The sequence below is a fragment of the Centropristis striata genome, chromosome 11, assembly GCF_030273125.1.
Source record: "Centropristis striata isolate RG_2023a ecotype Rhode Island chromosome 11, C.striata_1.0, whole genome shotgun sequence".
Lineage (NCBI taxonomy): Eukaryota > Metazoa > Chordata > Actinopteri > Perciformes > Serranidae > Centropristis > Centropristis striata.
Genome location: NC_081527.1, coordinates 7,555,710 through 7,578,532, shown reverse-complemented (window position 1 = coordinate 7,578,532; position 22,823 = coordinate 7,555,710). Strand labels below are relative to the sequence as shown.

Below are 22,823 nucleotides of genomic sequence, written 5' to 3'. Positions count from 1 at the left end.
AACAAACTTTGCTAAAATTTTAAATTGGACAATTAAACTAAATATTTTAAGTTTTGTTTTTGAATTTGCTCAACTATGAATTTTTGAAGTTATAATTTTACATTGTATTAACTTTTAATCCTTACTTCTGCAATGTGCTGAATTGGCACGATTGTAACAACGCTATGAAATGTCAGCTAATGTTGCTACCACAATTTTGAGTTAGCATTGATATGCTAATGGCAACTCTTGTAGCTGTAACAAGCAGCGCCTCTAGCATCAGTTAGCCGTTAGCATCAGTTAGCCGCTAGCTTTCACTAGTGACCGAATTTCACTGCTTTCCCGCATTTCACAACAAAGAAATAAGAGTTAGCAGAACTATTGTCCCTTGTTGTGAACCCCAACTTGAAGTACTTTTGCACTTTGTTGTGCTAACTTACATGATTGCCCTGAATGTCAATAATTTATATTTCCAAGGTTTACCAACTTAAATCACTGTTTTAGACGAAAAATAAAAGTAGGCTTTTTTAGCAGTGTTGCGAGGCCCAACATACAGTTAAAAATCAATGTACTGGTCAAATATACAATCCATCCAAATCCATCATTTACTCTCTGCAGACCTACCAGTCTCATCTGTCTAATGGAATGTTTTTTTTTTTGGTTGTTGTCTTTTTTGTCTGTGTTTTGGCAAGAAGAGGAGCAGATCAAACATTAGTTCAGGACATGGCACAGACGGTCCTATATTGGAGCAAGCTACAAAATAATAATTAACTAGGGACAGCCTGTCAGATACACACAAATACCTTTTCAGAGAGCATTCTCTTGAAATCTCAAACCGACAAATTCACATCAAGATGGAGAACATGCAGTGTCCTGCTGAGGACGTAGCCATCCTGGCTTCGGTCGCTCGAGACATCTGTCCATTCCCAGACTACAACCCAAGTCCTCTTTTTGTCGACATGCTGTCCATCAACTCTTCACTTCACCTGAGGAACCACTACAGGGAGGTGCAGTCCTCCCTGACCCCCAAGCAGCTGGAGGACTTCACCCAGGGCCTGAGGACCACTTTTGGCCGGCAGGGGAAGGTCACCCTTGGTGGGGTGGGGGTAGTGGCCCTGTCCCTGGCTGTGCTGTTTGACACTCTGGCCAGACAGATCAGGGGAGAGTGGGTGTCGGACTCTGGGCCCATTCCAGGTTTATTCCTTAAAAACATGAGAGGTTATTACCCACCACAGGTCCACACGGTCAGCGAGTACCTGAGGCTGGTCCCCTACATTGCAAACAACCCGTCAAGGATGGTAGAGGAGTCAGAGAAGTAGGTACTGCAGTGTGTGTCTGTTTATGTCAACATGGTCTCACAGGAATCCGTGAAATAGCCACGGATTCGCTTAACTCAAAATCCGTGGAATAGCCACGGAATCACTCAAATTTCCGTGAAACTGACACGAATTTCGCTACAATGCAAGTTAATGACAGTCATATCCCGTGGCTATTCCAACATACAAAGTGATTATGTACATTCACTGAGTGAATATTTAGAAAATAAAACATATATTTTTCGCGAGAAATGTGATCAAAATCCATTTTTATGCATAAATTAAGTCAAAATATTGATTTTTTCACAAAAAATTAGAGAACTGTCCGCCATGTTTTTTGTTCTGACTGCCGGGACCTTGAAAGTCACGTGACTTGGAACAAACCAATAGGAAAAAATACCCATGGAATAGCCACGGGATATGACTGTCATTGACTTGCATTGTAGCGAAATCCGTGTAAGCAGCGTTGTAATTTTGTAAAGATGGTGCTAATTTTATCTGTTTGATATACTGTGATGAGGTTCATTAAAAAAAACTATTTATCATGTTTTTTTTATGTTAAATATGATCTGAAAAGTAACTAAAGCTGTCAGCTAAATGTAGTGGAGTAAAAAAAAGTACAATATTTTCCTCTAAAATGTAGTGGAAGTATAAAGTTATATAAAATGCAAATACTAGTAAGTAAAGTACCTTATAATTGTACTTAAATACAGTGCTTGAGTTACATTCCACCACTGCTATTGATGGTGTGCACTGTTTATCTCACCAAGGTACCTGAAGAAGTTGATAATACAAGGCCGACATTTGGAGAAATTGGGAGAAAACCACACGATGAACGAAGACATCACAGCAGTCAATGAGATGGTGGGATCCTATTTTGCAGGCTGTTTGTATCTTCACCTCCGCCGAATAAACAATGCTACTGTGGAAGAGTTAGTGATTTCTAACAGAAGTCGATCACCTGATGTGAACTTCTTTCATCTCAACTGTGACCCGGAGATGGCTGACAGACAATTTTTGGCTGAACTGCAAAAATCTGAGAACCGCATCCGAGAGGCTTTTAATAGATGTAAGCCAAATCATGAGCGCAAAGCAAAGACATGGCTGCTCTATGTTGCCCAGCTACAATGGCTGGATGTCTTTACTTTACCTTTATATGCGTTTGGATATGAGAGTCCTGAATCTATGATTGCTCATAGAGAAGATTTTGATCTGAAAGCCGATGCTCTTGGAAAATGGACATAGTTTACTGTCCTGTTTTTGCAAATACAGCTAAAAAGACACGTTTTTGATTCTCAATATATTGGTCAGTTTAAAGACTAATTGTATAAAACTTGGCCAGGGTTTTGTTTTTTATCATAATTTAAAAAATTCCAAAATTCCTCTTTTGCAAGACGTATAGAATAGGAGATACGCATAACACTCACACTTTGACCCTTAAGGCCTGTTTTGGTCCCATTGACTCCCATTATAAAAACATATTTTAGATACACTGTAATCCTGACATAATATAATGCTTTCTCCATGAATACCTAATAAATCTAAGCCTCTCCCTTCAAAATACATGGAAAATAGGTTTTAGGTGTGATGACCCCCTCAAACCACCAGGGGCAGCAGAGCTAAATCACATACAGTTTCAATGGAGGTTTTCTTACCTTGCAAAATGCATGGCAATGAAAAAGCTGAACACCATAAAAAATGTTCTTGGTGTGTTGGGATTGATATAAAGAAGTTATCAATTATTGAGTCAAGGCTGTAATAACCTCACCCCAAATATTTCACTTTGTACCTTATTTTTAAAAATATTGCATATTTTGTGTTTTTGCCCTTGAGAAAATCAGGGGTTCTTATGACAAAAAGGGCATTAAAACATACAAAAATGAAAAGAAAAGAAAAAATCATATCTATGTTAGGTCTGAAGCTGCTAGAAGGTTTGATGCTGTGAAAGTGAAATTTTTTTTTATGTAGCACATTTTTATGACACTTGAATTAGAGGGACCATTTCGGGACCTTAAAGGAACACTCCACCGTTTTTTCATATTAAAACATGTTATTCGGGTAAGTAAGACGAGTTGATACAGACCTCTTGCGTCTCAATGCGTGCACTCAATCGCCCTGGCGCGCGGAGCTACTTGGCTAGCACTTAGCTTAGCCCCGTTCATTCCTCAGGATCCAAACAGATGGACAGTTAGAAGCGACCAAACTCCTCCACGTTTTCCCTATTTAAATACAGCTACACGAGTAGTTAAACAACCAAGTATGGCGACACAAAATAAAATGTGGCGCTTTTCGAAGCGGATAAAAAGGAGAACTATAATGTATGGCGGAATAGCACTTGGGAGCACTTCGACTCGGCGCAGTAATATCATCACTCCTGACGGAAGTGAGAGGGAGGGGAAGTGACCAAATGAATGAATGAACTGGGCTAAGCTAAGTGCTAGCCAAGTAGCTCCGCGCGCCAGGGCGATTGAGTGCACGCATTGAGACGCAAGAGGTCTGTATCAACTCGTCTTACTTACCCGAATAACATGTTTTAATATGAAAAAACGGTGGAGTGTTCCTTTAAGGTATAAAGTGTAAGGTCATTTTAAAGAGGCTTCGAGGGTTAAAGTGTTGAGAATCAACATCAGTATACAGCCAGATTAGCCATAGAGAATATGACAAAGGGGTGAGAATGTGATCAGTCATATAGTTTTCAATTCTGATATTATTTTTTTTCTTCCTTGTTTGTTTGTCCATCGCTTTGAGATTATTTGGTGTTTTGAGCTTTTGTCCCCCTCTGACTATTTCATGAGTCATAGTCTTACAACTCCAGTTGTGACTTAGTATCTGGGTTTTATTTGGAATTATCAGTGGATGTTAAATTCGACAAATGACTAATTTCGCCTCTTGGCCCTTTCATACTGCCGTCCTGCAAATGTCCCGATATATTCTTGGACAGAGAGCGTCATCTAGTGGGCTCAGAAAATATAGAAAATAGTTCATGAAGCTTCATTTGGACATCACTAGTATACTCTCTGTATGTCCTGCAGCATTTTCAGTATGTCAGTAAATTTACATTACAAGGTTGTCATTTTGTGTCTTTGTAGTCCCTTTGTTTGGGTTTTTTTTGGTTGTTTTGTGTCTCAAGAATGTGCTCGGAATTAATGAGATAATATTCCTATAATAAGAATTAAAAGTAGATAATTATGTCATACATTTAAATTGCTTTGAAACTGTTCTCAGAATTCTGAAATAATTCTCTTAAGAACAGGATGCTTCCATAATAAATCAATACAGGCTGAATACAGGGGTGGACTTTGCGTCTTTTTTTGTTTTGTAGTCAACACACACACACACACACACACACACACACACACACACACACACACACACACACACACACACACACACACACACATACACACACACATTCTTGTAGTTATATCTTTGTGAGGACCCTCATTGGAATAGTGAATTCCCTAGCAAGGTTATAGTTTGGGATTTTTCATTAGTTTTAGTGTTTATTTTCATTGTGAATTTTTGTTTTCAAATTTTAATTTTTATTAGTTTTTAGAGTGAGTTTGCTAGTTTTAGTTTAGTATTTAAAGATAAAATGCTTTAGTTTTAGTTTAGTTTTTATTCGTGTTAGTTTTTTGTAATGGGTTATTTGTTGGGTGGGAGATTAAAAGAAGTCACAGTAAATTTTGCCTTTATTTCCTTTGCCTAATCCAAAATGTCCTCACTCTGTTGGTTAAAAATGTGTTCTGGTCCTCACTATGTAGGAAGTACAAGTACACACACACACACACACACACACACTTGTCTCCACTTTTAGAGACAATACATCCTGGAGTCCTGGAGACTTACCCTAACCCCTAACTTTAAACCAAGTCTTTAATCTAAGATGTAATCATATACGTTATGGGGACTTGTGAATTGTCCCCACAAGGAAGGCAAGTCTCCACAATGTCGCCGTATGTAAAGATTAATGTCCCCACAACATGAGTAATACAAACACACACGCACGCATACATGCACGCATGCACACACACACACACACACACACACACACACAGAGGGCAGTTGTCAGTTGCCACGGTGCAGCTTTGTCAATGACCGTATATCTTCTGAGAGGATTAATGCAGCCTAAAGGTGGAGCAAAAATTGTGAAGGTTTGTGGCGAACGGGAGAGTAATCCTTTGAGCTCTCTGGGAGACAAAGAGGGAGGGATGGGAATGTCGAACTCTTTGCTCTCGGATTTGGCGCATTTGTGAAGAACTGATGGGCTGAAAGACATTCCCCCCCCCAAAAAAAGGGACGTCTGGTCAGGCCTGTTTAATGGCAATATTTGAGACAGAGCTGCTCATCCTCAGGGAACAGAAATGCTGCACAAACTTCTGCTGGCCATCGGTAAGTTTACAGCTGTGAGCATGTCAGATTTAGTGTCTTTAAGAAAAAAAAAATCTTAAAAATTCTTCTTTAAAATCCTCATATGGTGTGTTTATGGACAGCTTCTTTCTTTCTGGAATCTGTATCTTTTCCAACAATATTATTTGTTATTTTAGTGTATAACAACTAAAAATGTGTATGTTTAAACAGAAGAAGAACGAAGCAGATTTTATGACAAATTGCAGGATACAATCTTTGTCATTACTATTTCTTCTTATTTCAGCTCTGGCAGCTTTAGCAGCAAGCCTCATCTCACCTGAGCTGTCAGGTGCCACAGCTACCAAAACAAAAACTCAAGGTATCATATCCCACTGTTCATTCTTCACCAATAACCACTCCATATAGACTTATTTATTTTCTTTTTTCATATCCCATCAACAGAGAACAGCGCTAAAAAGTAATATGAAGTACATATTTGAATATTCAAGGTTCATGTTGTTTCTACTAGAACATGTTTACATGCTTTAATGCTAAAAAAAACCCCAACTACATAATTTGTCTGAAACGCTCGTTTTAGTGCCTGTCCCTTTAAGCCTCCCTCCCAAAAAAAGCCTGATCTGCTCTGATTGGTCAGTGTTTCCGGCTCATTGGAATAACTGTAACCATAGTGACACTTCTACCTATTAATTATTTTTATTTTTTATGTCTTTGTAAGCCAAATTCAGTTTAATTAATCATACAAAACAAGTCATTTTGAGGACATCACAATTAAACTGGGCATTTTTCTCTATTTTCTAGCATCCTGTCGACTAAACAACTAGCCAAATAAAAACCTTATTTAATAAAAGTTATATTATAAATTATAGCCACTTTTTTAGTCATGCCTACTGTATTGCATTGTGTTGTATTGTATTGTAAAGCTTCCTTGGATTTCTTGAAAGGCGCTATACAAATTTCAAATTTCAGTTATTATTGTTATTGTTATTATATCATACTAAAATATGAAAATAATCAGTATGGGTAAATAATGTCCCAGTATAAAATTATCCAATAACACATCAAATTACAACCCTGATTCCAAATAGTTGGGACACTTTGTAAGATGTAAATAAAAAAAACTTTTGCATTATTTAAATTTAGTTAAAACCAAATAAAACCAAAATATTGATCACATATCCAGAGAGTAACATAATAGAATACTATTTGATTTTGCCTCTTTTAACCTGGAAGGACATGACTAGATAACGTTCTAAAGTGTCAAAGTATGTTGGCTTTATTTTCTGGATATACCAAATATGCTGATTTCTGTGTATGTTGACCCACTATTAAAAATATAAAGCTAATTTAGCTTTGTCTTGCTAACAAGTAAATGTATCCTCATACAACTGCTTTTATGATATTCTACAAAAACATGTCACGTAAAATGACTGTTGTATTTAATGTTGTGAAAGGGTCGCAGTTTTAAGCACATGGTTAACATTGTGAAACAGAACAACTTGGCTAGGTTTTAGAAGTTTAGAAAATAACATCACGGTTTGGGTTGGAATAAGTTAATCCGTAGGTGACAAAGAACATGTCATAGAACGTGACATATCTAAGTTAAAATACTGTTAACTTTCGGTTTATCTGTTGTAATAAGCAGGAGTGATGTCCAAATGAAGCTTCATGAACCATTAGTTGTATTTGTTGACCCACTAGATGGCGTTCTTGGTTTAAAGAAAAAGGCTCAATAAAGGCTAATTCAGTGTGTTTTTAACCCTTTGTTGGACAGACAGCGCCATCTAGTGGGCTCAGAAAACATAGAAAATGGTTCACGAAGCTTCATTTGGACATAAGCAGCAACTCCTGGCTCACAATTATGTGGGTTATATATGATTTATAGTGCATTACTTTTCATATATGTACGAACGGTGAATGTGAACGACCTGAACAAGCACAGCAGCTTGAAAAAAACATTAATTTGAACTGCACACAGTAAAAAATAAAATCAGATTCATAGAACAAGCAATCCACTCTCTCATTTATATTTTAGGACTTTTAAAATGAAGACATATTAAATACAAACCAGCTGTCCGGCTAGTGATGTTAACATGTCAATCTGTCTGTACACTGACATCTTTTCCAGTGACAAACAACTCAGGTGTGACACCAGCTGGGCAGTGTGGGACCTGGGTGAAGGAGCCTGAGGGAGGGTACTTCACCTCACCCAACTACCCTGAGAAATACCCGCCTGAGAGGGAATGTGTCTACATTATAGAAGGTGAGACTTTCACAATATATATATATATTTTTTTTAGCCCTTAATGCTGGGCTTAAGTCAGTCCCAGACTAAAAAGTGAAAGTCTTTAGTAAATCTAGGAGTTTTACTGGAGTCACGGTTCTCCCGTCATCTTGATCGTTAAGTTTAAGGTAGTAATCTGCTCTGTTTCATATCAGTCTTTTCCTAGTCTTGGTTTGGATCATATCAAATGTGTTTGATATTATCTCAAGTCTCAGTGACGTAACACAATCACCAACCAATAGATGAGCGGGAGAAAGGTCCCTGGTTCCAGACCGGCCAGTAAAAAAAACACTTTGACAGGAAAAAGTAACATCACAATAATGCCTCAATAAAATTATAGTGATGTCATATATTTAGATTTTTTGGGGGCACTGTTTCTTAGTAAAGAGAACAGTAAGGAGACCCGGAAATGTATACATAAATAAGTAATAAATAATTGATGATGAATGTGTGATTAACTAAATGAAAGTTGATGGAGCTGATAAATATAATTATTCAAGTAAACACATTATTATTTAATAGGACATAAATGTATATCATGAATTAATTTCTAAATGTTCCTTTCCTTTATTCTTCCTTATATCTATTGTTACTGTAAAATAGTCAACTTTTCATGTCATAAAAACAGAAACCCTTTTTCAGCTTTGTGAGGGGCATTTTTTGGCGTCTTCTTCTCTTCTTTTTGTTGTTTTTTGCACACACTAGAGCAGCTGGAGCCAAAAGCTGCTTCTCCTTCATTTAGTAAGTTTTTACTAAGAGCATGATGGGAAAAAATGCTAAAAGAATCTAGTTGTAGTCTTGTAAATAGTTCCCCACAGTCTGTCTAAAATCTCAGTGTGAGACTAAAAACTCTAAACACTTTATCATTAGGTGTGAGCTGATAGTTTTCCAGGAGTCTTTTCCAATTTTTCCCAAAGTCTTCTGATGTTTAGGTAGCATTACTCACTTTCTAACCGTCCTATTTTTTTTTATCTCTCCTGCCTCCTCCTGCTGCAGCCTCTCCCCGACAGTGCATCGACTTGTTCTTCGATGACAAGTACTCCATCGAGCCGTCCTGGGAGTGCAAGTTCGACCACATCGAGGTCCGCGATGGACCTTTTGGTTTTTCTCCCATCATCGGTCGCTTCTGCGGGCAGGAGAGCCCGGCATATGTCCGCTCCAGTGGGAGGTACCTGTACATCAAGTTTGTGGCTGATGGTGAACTGGAGGCCATCGGTTTCTCTGCCCGCTATAACTTCACACAAGGTGAGTGAAAGACGATACGGTAAACCTCAGAGATGGCCAGTAATACTTCTACATATTTGATTGTGTAAATGCAGAATGTTGCCAGACAATGTTTTTTTCTTTTTGTAATTTTTTATGTTGTTTGGAAAGGCAATTACAAGCAGACATCAGCACAAAAATACAAAATCGATGTTTTCCATAGACCTTTTCCATTTTTTACAGAATTATCAGCTGGTTCTGCAGTTTTTCACACCTTTCAGCTCATTGTGTTGGATTTGTGGCCCACAACTTTACACTTGTTGTTTTTAATGTAAAAGCTCTGCTAGGCTCATAGTACACTATGTGTCCAACTAAATAGCAAACAGGCAAAGTTAGAGACTAGCTGGTGAAGACAGTGAAGCATTGAGCCGATAAAGAGAAAGACATTTTCCGAAAGTAGTTGGTGGACAACAAAACAGAGTGAATATTGACCTTACATTCATTCACTTCTGTTTTCTGCTGGTATCCAAAGACATTTTCCAACAAAACTCGTAACCAAACAACTTGTTAAACCAAGAAGTTAAGGTTTATCATGACATAACCCTGAACTTAGCTAAATCGGCTGTAATTCAAGCGAGAGAAAGGAAAATAGTTTATCCAGTTTGTTCTGTTGTAACATCATCTAATTTATAGGAGAACATTAAATAAAACCACTTGGTTAGGTTCATGAAACATTATGATTTGGGCAATAATTTGTTTGTTTTTTATGGTTAGGGAACCTTTGTTGTCATGGTTACAATAGTAAACACATGGCTCGATCAGTTCCTCTTGGTAACATGGCAAAAGATAACATAATTTAGTTATGTAAGTTTGTTTTTCTGCTATATGTTTGTGCATATATGAAAGCAGCTGGTGCTCTGTCTGGTTGGCAGTGTTGATGTTTAGAGTATTACTACGGCTCTAAGCCTTCCACTCTTCTACTTGGCACTTTTTCCCAATCCACCAGCCTGCTGTGAGTTTGATATTGTTGGCTGCCACATGCTGAAACTTGCTGCCTCTTTTACACACTTCCTCACATCAAATAGTCAAATTAAAACAAACATTAAAACACATTTACATGCACACAGGACACTGGACACACTGTTTTTTTGTGTGTTATATCCACTTAACCCTCTGGAGTCCATCTATTTATTGAAAATACACGTTTTATTTACAGTAATAACTTTATTTATATATGATATGTAGACAAGCTGAGAAAGCCAGTTAAAGTTCAATCATAGGAGCTTTTTCTAGACCATTTTTAAATTGGGAATTTTCTTTCTACAATGAAAACTATTACTATTTTTAATTTACAAGCAAATAGACTGTTTTGTAGTTTTATTTTTTTCCTTCTGTTCCATAGACACCTGTGTCTTTTGTTTGTATTTTCGGTTCCTGGCAGCTTTATACTTTAATTTATTAAAAATAAAATGAAAAATCTGACTGATAGCCAAGTTTGTGTGGGGAAAAAGGATCCATGCATGTGATGTAAGGACAGACTGAAAGATGCTAAACAGAGACAGAAATTAATGCATAGGAAGTTGACAAATTTGAACCAAAATCTGCTGGACTTCAGAGGTTTAAATGAGAAAAAATGAGTTATCCTTGAATTCTATTAAAGGCTGAGGGTCAGTGTGCAATATATTCTGTTTTTTAACTATGCATGTGATGTAAAAAAAAGTTACATATTGCAACTTTAAAAGTGATCTGGTGGCATGCTGCTGGGAATGTGCTCTCATTTCCATTTGCAGTGCAGGCACACTAGCTGCAGCTGACGAGAGAAGAGGAGGGGAGCATTTATTCTAACACACACACACACACACACACACACACACACACACACACACACACACACACACACCAACACACACACACACACACACACACACACACACACCAACACACACACACACACACACACACACACACACACACACACACACACACACACACAGTTAATGAAAGCTTGTCTTCAGGGGAATACAGCTTGTCAGTGCTGAGCCGCAGTAGCAGCTTAAGGGAGTCCGAGGCAGAAGCTTCATTAACAGCAGATTTTATAGGCCACCTACACCGACGGGGGGCAAAGATTAATCTGCATCCCTCTGTCCATCCATCCACCCCGTCTCTCTTTCTTTCTTTCTTTCTTTCTTTCTTCCTTACTTTCTTAACATGATTGAGCTTCTGCATTTTTCTTCTGCAAGCCATGTTCCAGTTTTAGACTTCAGTCTTGGGAGACGGTCCCACGCACTCTGGTTGTTAAGCTGCTGGGGGCTGACGTTGTTGTTGTTGACGCTGTTTTATTTTATTCTAATATCGCACACAATTTCTTCGCACACGTTTTACAGGTCACCTTACCCTTGAGCTCTTAAAGCATACTTTATCATTCATAGTCTCAAAGAAAGCACATTTCTCTTAGACTTCTAAAAACATGAACTTTCCCTTTAAGACGGTACTTTTCAATATTGGCAGATCAGGAGAAGCTGATTTCTGTCTGTTTACATCTAATGTAATGAGTCTCCTGTGCCAAATGCTAATCTCCTGTCTAATTCCACTCACCACTGGTGGCAGGAGATAATTCATTCACCCACACATCCACATATGCTTACACACAGTTTTAAATCTGCAGTATTTTAAAGGGGCCTGTGCTTTAATGCTGCTTCTATTTTACATGTTACACCCATATAAGGTGTACGATTTGTTTCATGCAGTTGTGGGCAATGTTGAAGAGCATGAGCAGTTCTTCTGGAGAGTTTTCACACTCCAGAACAAATACTCTTATTCTTAATTACTCTAATATTAATAACAAAGTTAATGTATTGCACAGACAAGATAGAAGAATATTGCCCTTTGGGTCATCGGGGGCTCTACAAATTGAAGCTGAAACATAAACTGTACAAAAGCAGGAGATGACACACATTGGTTGGTGGGCTACCATTTTAAAGCCTCGAGTTTGGCATTTTGGCCATTGTATTTGAGCGAAAGGTGGAGCTGACTGCCTGTTTTTCTTGTAATTTTGATGATTCTGGCTTAGAGATAATGAAAACACAAAACTCAGTGTCTCAGAAAATTAGAATATTGCTGGTCAGTGTAATGTGCTGGTCCTGGGTCAGTGGTGGTTTGGGGCCATGTCCTCTGCTGCTGTTGGTCCACTGTGTTTTCTGAAGTCCACAGTCAACATAGCAGCCATCTAGCAGGACATTTTAGAGTCTTCATGCTTCCACAAGCTCTTTGGAGATGCTGCTTTCAATTTCCAGCAGGACTTGGAACCTGCCCACACTTGCAAAGGTACCAAAAGCTGCTTCAATGACCATGGTGTTACTGGGCTGGACTGGCCAGCAAACTGGGCTGACCTCAACCCCATAGGAGTCTATGGGCTGTTGTCAAGAGGAAGGTGAGAGACACCAGATGAGCTGAAGGCTGCTATAAAAGCAACATGGTGCTGTAGGCTGATCTCCTCCATGCCACCAAGTATTAATGCAGAAATTCATGCAAAAGGAGCCCAACCAAGTATTGATGTATAGAAATGAAGATACTTTTCAGAAGAATGACATTTGTGTTTAAAATATCCATCCATTTTCCTCCGCTATCCGGGGCCGGGTCGCGGGGGCAGCAGGCTAAGCAGGGCATTCCAGACGTCCCTTTCCCCAGCCCTTTTTTAATTGATCTGATATAATATTCTAATTTTCTGAGACACTGAGTTTTGTGTTTTCATCATCTCTAAACCAGAATCATCAAAATTACAAGACATACAGGCTTGAAATATTTCACTCTATGTGTAATGAATCTATATAATAGACGAGTTTCACTTTCTGAAATAACTGACAAAAAATATTGAACTTTTTCACAATATTCTAATTTTTTGAGATGTACCTTTAGTATACTATACTGTGTTGGTGTACCATCACAGTACCATAAAACTCAAGGATCAACTATATTTCTCAAATCCTGCACCTTTAAGTAAATATATATATTTATTCATGTGTTATTAATCGTCAGTGTTCTTGTTTGTAGCTCCGAGCTGAATAGCATTAGGTGAGGATTTACATAAACCAGCCTATATCTTGCCTTACATTTTTTTCCTCCTCATATTGGATATAAAGCCTCTGGGAATGCATTGTTGCAACACACACACACACACACACACACACACACACACACACACACACACACACACACACACACACACACACACACACATACGTCTTTATATAGTTGTGAGGGCCACGATCGTTGAGTTGTTTGTGAGGACCACCACTTCCCCTAGCCCAACACACACATTTCAGGGTTTACCATCTCTGTTAGGACCTTCATTGAAATTCATACAGATGATTAATTAAGTTAATTATTTTCTTTGGGAGAACCGGGCAAAATGTCCTCACAACTACAAATGTCCTCACAATGTTGGTGTTCTGCCATGGGTTGGTCCTCACAACTACATAAAGACAAGCACACCCGCACACACGCGCGCGCACACACACACACACACACACACACACACACACACACAGTGGAATGAATGTGAGTAATCTGGAGCAGAAGCAGGGGTAAGAAACATGAGAGGATTAATGGTCCTTGTTGATTTGAGCCTCAGTGAAGTCCATCACCTGCTTCTATCATACAAATGAAAAAAAATTAATGTGTAGGTTTTATGTTTTCAAAACAAACTATATTTAAAGTCCTTATTCTCCCCTATACACTGCATCTACATTTTTTTTACTGTACTTGGTTGAAACTGTCCATGTTGTAATATTTTGTATTTTATTGAAGTTTTTTTTATTTTATTGAAGGATTTTCACACAATATATGCATTGAAAAAAATATAAGACCATTGTTTTCTTCAATTTATTGTTCATTTTAATGCCCGGTACAACTAAAGGTACATTTGTTTGGACAAATATAATGACAACAACAAAAATAGTTCATTAGAGTTAATTTTAAGAGCTGATATCTAGACATTTTCCATGATTTTCTTGATAATAACCAAAATCATTATCAAGAAAACCATGGAAAATGTCTAGAAAGCCGCTCTTAAATTAAACTCTTATGAGCTATTTTTGTTGTATCATTATATTTGTCCAAACAAATGTACCTTTAGTTCTACCATGCATTAAATAAACAAGAAATTGAAGAAAAGAAGTGTGGTCTAATACTTTTTTCCATGACTGTATACATAAATCAAAAAAGTATTGACATTTTTATCCCCAGGTTGCCGCTGCTGGTGGGTCCTAATCTGTCCTGAACTAAGCTGTTATATCAGGATTTATAATCCACCTAGGAAGTAGATTCACCAGCACAAAGGTTTAGAACACAATTTGTCTTCCCTGTCTGACGCAGTGTGTTTTTCTTTTTTGATGAAGGGCATCAGAGTTTGAGGGGAGTTTAAATAAGGGCAAAGGGAATGTGCAGGGATATGGATTATGCGAGCCTTGGCCAGCTGTTTTTTTTTTTTTTTGCAATACGTCTTTTAATATTATCATCTTTATTCTGTCCTATTTTATGTTTTTGGTTGTTTTGTTTTTTTTAGACTAGATTGTTTTCCCTAGACAAAACAAGCATACATTGCAGTTACTTCAGATAAGCTTTGAATGGTATAAAAATCTTCAGCTTGGGCAGATATTATAATTATAACTCAATGGATGGACAGTACAGTAGTACATAGTACATGAGTCATTCTCAAACTGAAATAGGGGCTACTGTACATGGAAAGATTGTAGAGAAAAATAGAAAATAGTTTTTTGAAAGTAAAAGAAAGATTCAAAATCACATTTTATATTGGACTAAAGGACTAAAAAAGGCACAAAAAGACACAAAATGACCAAAAAAAGACACAAAATGACTAAAATAAGACATCAAAAAAACTAAAACAAGACACAAAAAGACACAAAATGACAAAAAAAGACACAAAATGATAAAAAAAGACACAAAATGACAAAAAAAGACACACAAAGACACAAAATGACAAAAAAAGACACAAAATGACTAAAAAAAGACACAAAATTACTGAAAAAAAGACACAAAATGACAAAAAAGACACAAAATGATAAAAAAGACACAACATGACTAAAAAAAGACACAAAATGGCTAAAAAAAGACAAAATGACTAAAAAATACACAAAATTACCAAAATTGTTAGGCTTAACCAACAAGACACAAATAAAATACAGTCGCAGGATGAAAATAATGAAAAATAGACGAAATAGCCAAGACTCCAGAGTTAAGATTGTAGCAACGGTTAAAAGAAGATGTTGTCAGGGCCTGAACCAGCCTTATGCCTCCCACCTCTCCACCACCCTTGGAATTAATCTTTAAGATGTATTTGTTTATAACAAAATGTTCTGCTTTTAGATCCAGAGTTCCAAGGGCTCGGGGATCTGCCAGCTCTGCCATGTGAGTATTTAACTTATGTTATCAAACCGGCAGTGCTGACCCCTTGTCTCCCCCCTCTGGCAGTAAAAGTTATTACACAAACAGTCAATGTGTGCTGATGCATGTTTGCAGATAAGCTTGTTGATCTCTTCCATCCCCTACACTGCAAAAAAAGTGTGTCTAAAAACAAGATAAAAACACTAAATCTGAGGGAGATGATCTTGCTTCATGGACAGATAATTTAACTTGACAAGATTTCTTAAATTAAGATTATTAAACCTAGAAATAAGCGTGTTGAACGCTTAAAATAAGAAATTAACTCTTAAAACAAGATAAATTAAAGCTGCAAGCTGCGATGAACTGACCCGAGCAGAGTGACCTGATGATTATTTATTTCTGACCAAAATTAAAAAAACTTTAGATTTAGAAGTGTTAGATCATTTATCATGTATATAATGTTCCTCAAGTTTTTTAAATTATATTTTTGTTTTAATTGTTAATACTTTTTATATTTCTCCTTGTTTATATTGTAAATTGTATATACTTTATTATATTTTTTTACTTGTTTTTTTGCTTATATTTCTAGTTTATACAGCTGCTCACTATTTTGTCTTTTGCTATCCGCTTTGCTGCTGTAACACTTGACATTTCCCCGTTGTGGGACTAATAAAGGAAATCTTAATCTTAATCTTGTTATCCACAGTTTGTGAGTTTGAGCTGACGGGTCCAGAAGGTTTTGTAGAATCCACCCAGATATCGGCGCTGCAGACCGAGGCTGTAGACTGCAGATGGTACATCAAGGCTCCACCAAGAGCTAGGGTCTGTATGTGTGAAACTGTAACTGTATACTGTAGTGTTAGTGTTGTTGCTCTTGTTATTTTTTTAAATTAGGGCCCGAGCAGGCAATGACCTGCGAGGTCCCTATTGTATTTCGAATGATTATTCTTTTCTTTTTATTATTTTTCTCGTGCCCAAATGATTGCATTTTTCACTGCCTGAACATACCCCAAAACGAATTGAAAATTTTTATAATCTATTCTGTCATCCTGAATTTCCACCACTAGGTGGCGCTATAATAAAGGAAAGTGTGTTTTGGCTAATAACTCCCACATACTTCCACGCCCATTTTCGCCTAGTTTTTATTATTTCCCACATAAAGCACTCACATGACAAACCACAGAAAAGGGGAAAAAATAAACAAAGCACAGCACGCAGACAAGGAATACAAATAAATAAAAATAAATAAAATAAAAATAAAAATATAAATATATATATATATATAAAATAATAATAAAATAAAATAAAATGAAAAATAGTAAGTTACCACTGTGTTAACTATACATCTTTCATTTACTGTCAGTCATTCAGTCATTTGTACAGATATATAAGGCCGTACAGCTTACATGGTGAAAAGAGATAGGAAAAAAAAAAAGAAAAAAAGAAAAAAGACCAAGGGAGTGAAGACTAACCAGCCACTAACTCTAAAAAGGATCGCCAAGTTTTGTGGAAACTCTCTTCCGAGCCTCGAAGGGTAAATCTGAGCTTTTCTAAAGCAAGGTGTTGCAAAACAACGTGTTGTTGGTCTTGTAATGTGGTGGTGGTGTTTGTGGTTTAACTGCGAATAAAATTAATTTGACTCTCAGGTGGTTGAACAGGTTTTTCCAAAAGCTTCAAGCACTTCCAACACTAAAACAGCCGTACTTGTCTAAAACTGTGATAACATCATAGAATGAGTATAATGGGCTCAGTGGGCTGTTGTGCTGTGAAAAAAAAGGTATAATGGTATATTTATTTAGAAAATGTCGACTAATGAATAATGAATGATGAACCAGGAGAAGTAAATAATACATTTTATTTGTAAAGCACTTCTCATAAAGAAATCTCAAAGTGCTACAGAAACCAGAAACAGAAAACAAAAGACTAAGAGAAAACTCGGACACATTAAAATCAGCAGTGGATAAAAAAGACACAGGTAATAAAGTACATTATTAAGAGATTAAGGTGCAGAAACAAAATGCCATTAACGCCTTTTACCCACAGATCTACATGCGCTTCCTGGAGTACGAGATGCACAACTCCAATGAGTGCAAGCGTAACTTTGTTGCCATCTACGACGGAAGCAGTTCAGTCGAGCACCTGAAGAATAAGTTCTGCTCCACGGTGGCCAATGACGTCATGCTGGCGTCCTCTGTGGGCGTGGTGAGGCTGTGGGCAGATGAGGGAAGCAGGAAGAGCAAATTCAGGATCCTCTTTACAACTTTCCATGAGCGTGAGTGAATCTCCATATAACCACAAGCTCGCCATGTCCATGTGTGAGAGTTTGGGATGCCTCGAACAAGATGTTGTGTTAACTTTCTTTCGCCATAGCAACAGGTGCATCAACCACACCCTGGTCTGCAACAGTATCCAGAAAAAGACACAAAATGACCAAAAAAAGACACAAAATGACCAAAAAAACACAGAAAAAGACATAGTCCCGCCTTTAAGCATACCCTGCTTTATCACCTATTTTACTCCAAATGGGACCATAATTTACCAAATGAACATCATGGCGTATTGAGGAAGACGTGAAACTAGCAATTGAGAACATAAACTAAAAAGAAAAATGTTAACTGAGGTAATAAATCAAGTGAGAAATAGGTAACTTTGTCGTAGACTTCTATAACAACCAGTGGAGTCGCCCCCTGCTGGCCATAAGAAATAATGCAGTTTAACCCTTTGATGCACAACATATTGACGCCCCTTCTAATGCACATCATGGGTCAAAAATGACCCGCATTCATTTCTCATGTTATTTAATGCTGGCTGTGCTCTATCTTTTCATATCAACTTGTTTTATGATTGAATATTCCAAGTATTCTTTAAATATCTTGTTTTTGATAACAGATCATTATTTCCATTTTGCCTCTCATACTTTATGAAGAAAATAAGTTTTTGTATTATTACATAGCTAACTACTTGGCTAAGTAGCTTGCTAAGCTAACTACTTAGCCAAGAAGTTAGCTAAGTATTTAGCTTAGCAAGCTACTTAGCTAAATACTTAGCCAAAAAGTTAGCTAAGTAGTAAGCAAAACAAGCTACTTAGCTAAAAAATGGATATGGGTCATTTTTTACCCATCTTGTGCATTAGAAGGGTAGTGACACAAGAAGGGATTTTATTAATAAATGAATAATGGAAAACATAAAATTAGGATGTATGATGATCAAAAACAAACTAATTGAGGAAAACCTGGAATACTGAATGATGAAAATAATTTATTGCAAAGATATAGAACACAAAAACTCTATCGGGTCACTTTAGACCCATGTTGTGCATCAAAGGGTTAAGGCACTTGGTACAGATGCATGACTTCTGCCTTTTCTCTCTCAGCTCCGTGTGGAGACGACACTTTCTTTTGCCATAGCAACATGTGCATCAACCACACCCTGGTCTGCAACGGTATCCAGAACTGTGTCTACCCATGGGACGAGAATCACTGCAAAGGTACCCTGACGCAAAAGGCTGAGGAACCAGCTGTATGTTGACTGTGGCTGAACCTTAAGGTCTTTCTCCTCCATGTTATCTCCCTACCTAGAGAAGAGGAAGGCCAGTATCCTGGACACGCTGGACAACACTAACCTTACTATCATCGGAGTAACCTGCAGCCTGGTTGTCATCCTGCTCGTCATCTCTGTCATCATCCAGGTCAAACAGCCTCGCAAGAAATACATCATTCGCAGGTACGGGTGTGCCATATCGTATCGTTTATGATTATACCGGTATCTTTTTTTATGAGTGAAAACATTGGCAACATTCCTACATTTTGGTGTAGTGGCGTAAGGATTCCCATTAATTACCTTGACCAGGGATGGGCAACTGGAGGCCCGGGGGCCGCATACGGCCCGCACCCTCACTTGAAGTGGCCCTCAGTACAACTACATGCATTTGAGCATGAAATCTTAAAAGTGCAGTGTAGAAATGCACAAAATGACTTCTTGCAATTAATGTTGGTCTGCTGTTCTTGCACTGAAAAAAAAAGAAAAGAAATCACAGTAAATGGTTATTTTTCATTTGCTTCAAACCTTTTGTATTCCTATTTATACTGTTATACGTGCATTTTAGCATGAAATATGTGAAGTTACTGCACTGTAAACATATTTAAAATTGCAGTTTCATCATATCTGGTTAAGTGCACGGTCCTATATGTGGCCCTGTGGTAGTGTCCAAGAAAAACAGTGGCCCCCTGCAGCATTTAAGTTGCCCATCCCTGACCAATACCCCATTACAAAAAAACTAAAACTAACACTAAAACTAATAAAAACTAAACTAAAACTAAGCATTTTCCAAAAAATAAAAACGAATTAAAACGAACTGAATTTGAAAACAAAAATGAACAATGAAATTAAAACTAAAACTAATGAAAATTCCAAAACTATTATAACCTTGGTGTGTGTCCTCCTAATCCACAGAGATGACTTCGACCCTGCCCTGCTCCACCCTGGTTTCGAGCCTCCTCACTACGAGCTCTGCACTCTGCGCCGCGCCCCATCCGGCGACCTGACTGATGCCGCCCTGTCTGAGGACTTTGAAAAGTTTCAAAAGCTCCGTCGCTCCTCCTCCAAATGCATCCGTGACCACCACTGTGGCTCCCAGCAGGGGAGCATGCACGGCAGCGTCCACGGTAGCCGTAGCAACCTGAGCATGAGGGACGATACGGTAGCCGACGGGGGGGCTCTGGTGCCCCCCCCTCTTCCCCCGGTGATGGGGAGTCAGCAGTCACCGCGCCTCTCCCACCACGCCACGCCAGCAGGTCGGAGGAGCATCCTGGTGATGAAGCACAGCTATTCTCAGGACGGGGCGGAAGGGTACAGGCCGGAGGAGGAGGAGGAGGATTTGATGATGGATGATGGTCCCACCACCAGCCAGCACCACATGCACCACCATCAGATGCACCATGGCATGTCTGGGCTGGAGCACGCCGTCCACCGTACGCTGTCGAATGACTTCTAATGTAAGGCCTCATGGAAATAAAGAGATGGTAAAAGAGATCATCACCTCAAACCTTTACTCGGTGATGTTAAAACCCTGACTTTAAACTTTTTAAAGGAACAGTGTGTAGGCAGTGGCGGTTCTAGACCAGTTTTACTGTGGGGGCCAAGCAGGGGCCAGTGTTTAAACAGAGGGGCACATTAAAAAACGGCAAAGATGATATTTAAGCATTCAAAACCTTTATTTTAGCGTATTTAATAAATGTAATTTAAGTGTATTTGGAAGATACAAATACATTGATTGAAACAATGAGACTTACCAACAATAACAATTATTTTTGCACGACAATGGCATTTCTCATTTTTGTGCACAATTACTTTTTTTTTATTTTGAAAGTGCAGTATAGTGAGAATGATCTTTTTTTATATATACACAAGCTTTTATTTCACAATTAAACTATTATACAATGTACACATTCTGGGTTCCTTTTGTGCACAATGAGATATTGTTCAAACAAAAAGCAGTTAAGAATTGTTCCGTCGTCCATCGTTATAAATTGTTAATTTTATTATTAATTTGACACAGGGGCCACAGCAGGGGCCAAGGGCTTCTTCACAGGGGCAGTGGCCCCTGTAGGCCCCTGTGTAGAACCGCCACTGTGTGTAGGATATAGTGACATCTAGTGGTGAGGTTGCAGATTGCCACCAAAGGAATACCCCTCTCTTTTCCACTGGGTACTTTTTGGAAAGCGGCTGAGGGTTTTGGCTCCGCCCACTAGTTAGTTCCCCTCTGCCTCTGTTCCCATTCAGGTACTTTTGTAGCAGCTAACCACAGAGTCCAAATGTGGCACAAACTAGTGATCAAGATCTTCTTAAATTCTACACACTGCTCCTTTAAATTAGCTTTTTAGATGGATTTACAGAATTTATTGCTGATCTTTACAGCTCTTGTTAAATAGAAGTTTGGACCAAGCGAAACACACGGCAGTAGCTAATTTTATGTATTAAAAAATAGCTCTCCACCAAAGAATTTATGAGCAACTGTTGTACATCTTGAATAGTTCATTGCTTTGGTAATGTGACAGGATATAATCAGGATTTGACAGGAAAGGATAAAATTAGGATTTGTATCCACATATGCGTAGATCATTGAATTCCCACCCATTTTAATGCATCACAGTTCCTATTTTCCTTTTCTGTTCCTTCTTTCAACGTATTTATCAATGCATTATATTTGAGTTTATTTTTATGAATGAATGACGCATCATAGTGTTACCCATATTATTGCACGACCAAAACAAGAAAAATACCACAACTCCTGGGGTATTCTTTTTCTATAACAATTTGTTTTTTTGTGTTGAGCACAAGTCTGGAATCAAAAAGGGAAATACAGATATCATCAGGGACGATTAATGCAAATATAATGTCATACAAACATGTCACCCAGTTGGTTTTAAACTTATAATTTCTGTTGGTGTGTATATGGCTATATAATTTGATTTTGTATTTATTGATGTTTTTATTATTTATGTGTCACTTTTTCAATTTTAGTTTGTCCCGTTTTTTTCTGGCTGATTAATTTCTGTTGATTTTATGGCTGTCTTTATTCATATACTTCATTAAACATTTTCTTGTTCGTTTACTCTGCATGGCCTTGTCTTTAATGTGTGAGTATATACAGTGGTGGAAAGTAACTAAGTACATTTACTCAAGTACTGTACTTAAGTACAGGTTTGATGAAGTTGTACTATACTTGAGTATTTCCATTTTATGTGACTTAATTCTTTAGCTTTAGTTATTTTTCAGGTTGAGATTTAACATGAAACAAGATAAAGTTTAAGTGATTAGACATTTGTTGAAATTAAACCTCATAACAGTATGCTAAGAAGTTAATATCAATCCTACCTTGACAAAATTAAAATTCTGCTTACATAAATGCATCAATAATAATAATAATCCAATAAAAATATTTGGTCTGACAAATTTATTAAACCACCCTTGTTTTCTTCAATTTCTTGTTCATTTTTTCAATGCCTGGTACAACTAAAGGTACATTTGTTTGGACAAATATAATGATAACAACAAAAATAGCTCATAAGAGTTTAATTCAAGAGCTGATATCTAGACATTTTGACAATGATTTTGGTTATTATCAATAAAACCATGGAAAATGTCTAGATATCAGCTCCTAAATTAAACTATTATGTGGTATTTTTGTTGTTATTATATTTGTTGTATATTTGTATTATATTTTGTCCAAACAAACGTACCTTCAGTTGTACCAGGCATTAATATTAACA

The 22,823-nt window shown here is 37.6% G+C and overlaps 2 protein-coding genes across 3 annotated transcripts; both read left to right on the top strand.

Moving 5' to 3' along the window:
• The first annotated feature begins 600 nt into the window (after positions 1–600).
• On the top strand, positions 601–4,600 carry LOC131981074 (uncharacterized). Its single transcript, XM_059345372.1, has 2 exons — positions 601–1,294; positions 2,066–4,600. Exons 1-2 carry the CDS (start codon positions 834–836, stop codon positions 2,538–2,540), a joined length of 936 nt encoding a protein of 311 aa, XP_059201355.1. The 5' UTR covers positions 601–833; the 3' UTR covers positions 2,541–4,600.
• Positions 4,601–5,476: 876 nt separating this feature from the next.
• Positions 5,477–22,127, top strand: LOC131981069 (neuropilin and tolloid-like protein 1). Of its 2 annotated transcripts, XM_059345367.1 has the most exons (11): positions 5,477–5,687; positions 5,950–6,024; positions 7,792–7,926; positions 8,944–9,192; positions 15,535–15,576; positions 16,259–16,374; positions 17,596–17,824; positions 18,926–19,039; positions 19,131–19,275; positions 20,005–20,654; positions 21,191–22,127. In XM_059345367.1, exons 1-10 carry the CDS (start codon positions 5,660–5,662, stop codon positions 20,543–20,545), a joined length of 1,674 nt encoding a protein of 557 aa, XP_059201350.1. In that variant the 5' UTR covers positions 5,477–5,659; the 3' UTR covers positions 20,546–20,654; positions 21,191–22,127. The 2 variants fall into 2 exon arrangements, with proteins under 2 accessions (XP_059201350.1, XP_059201349.1); XM_059345366.1 differs by lacking the exon at positions 5,477–5,687 and having other exon boundaries at positions 5,771–6,024.
• Positions 22,128–22,823: the final 696 nt, after the last annotated feature.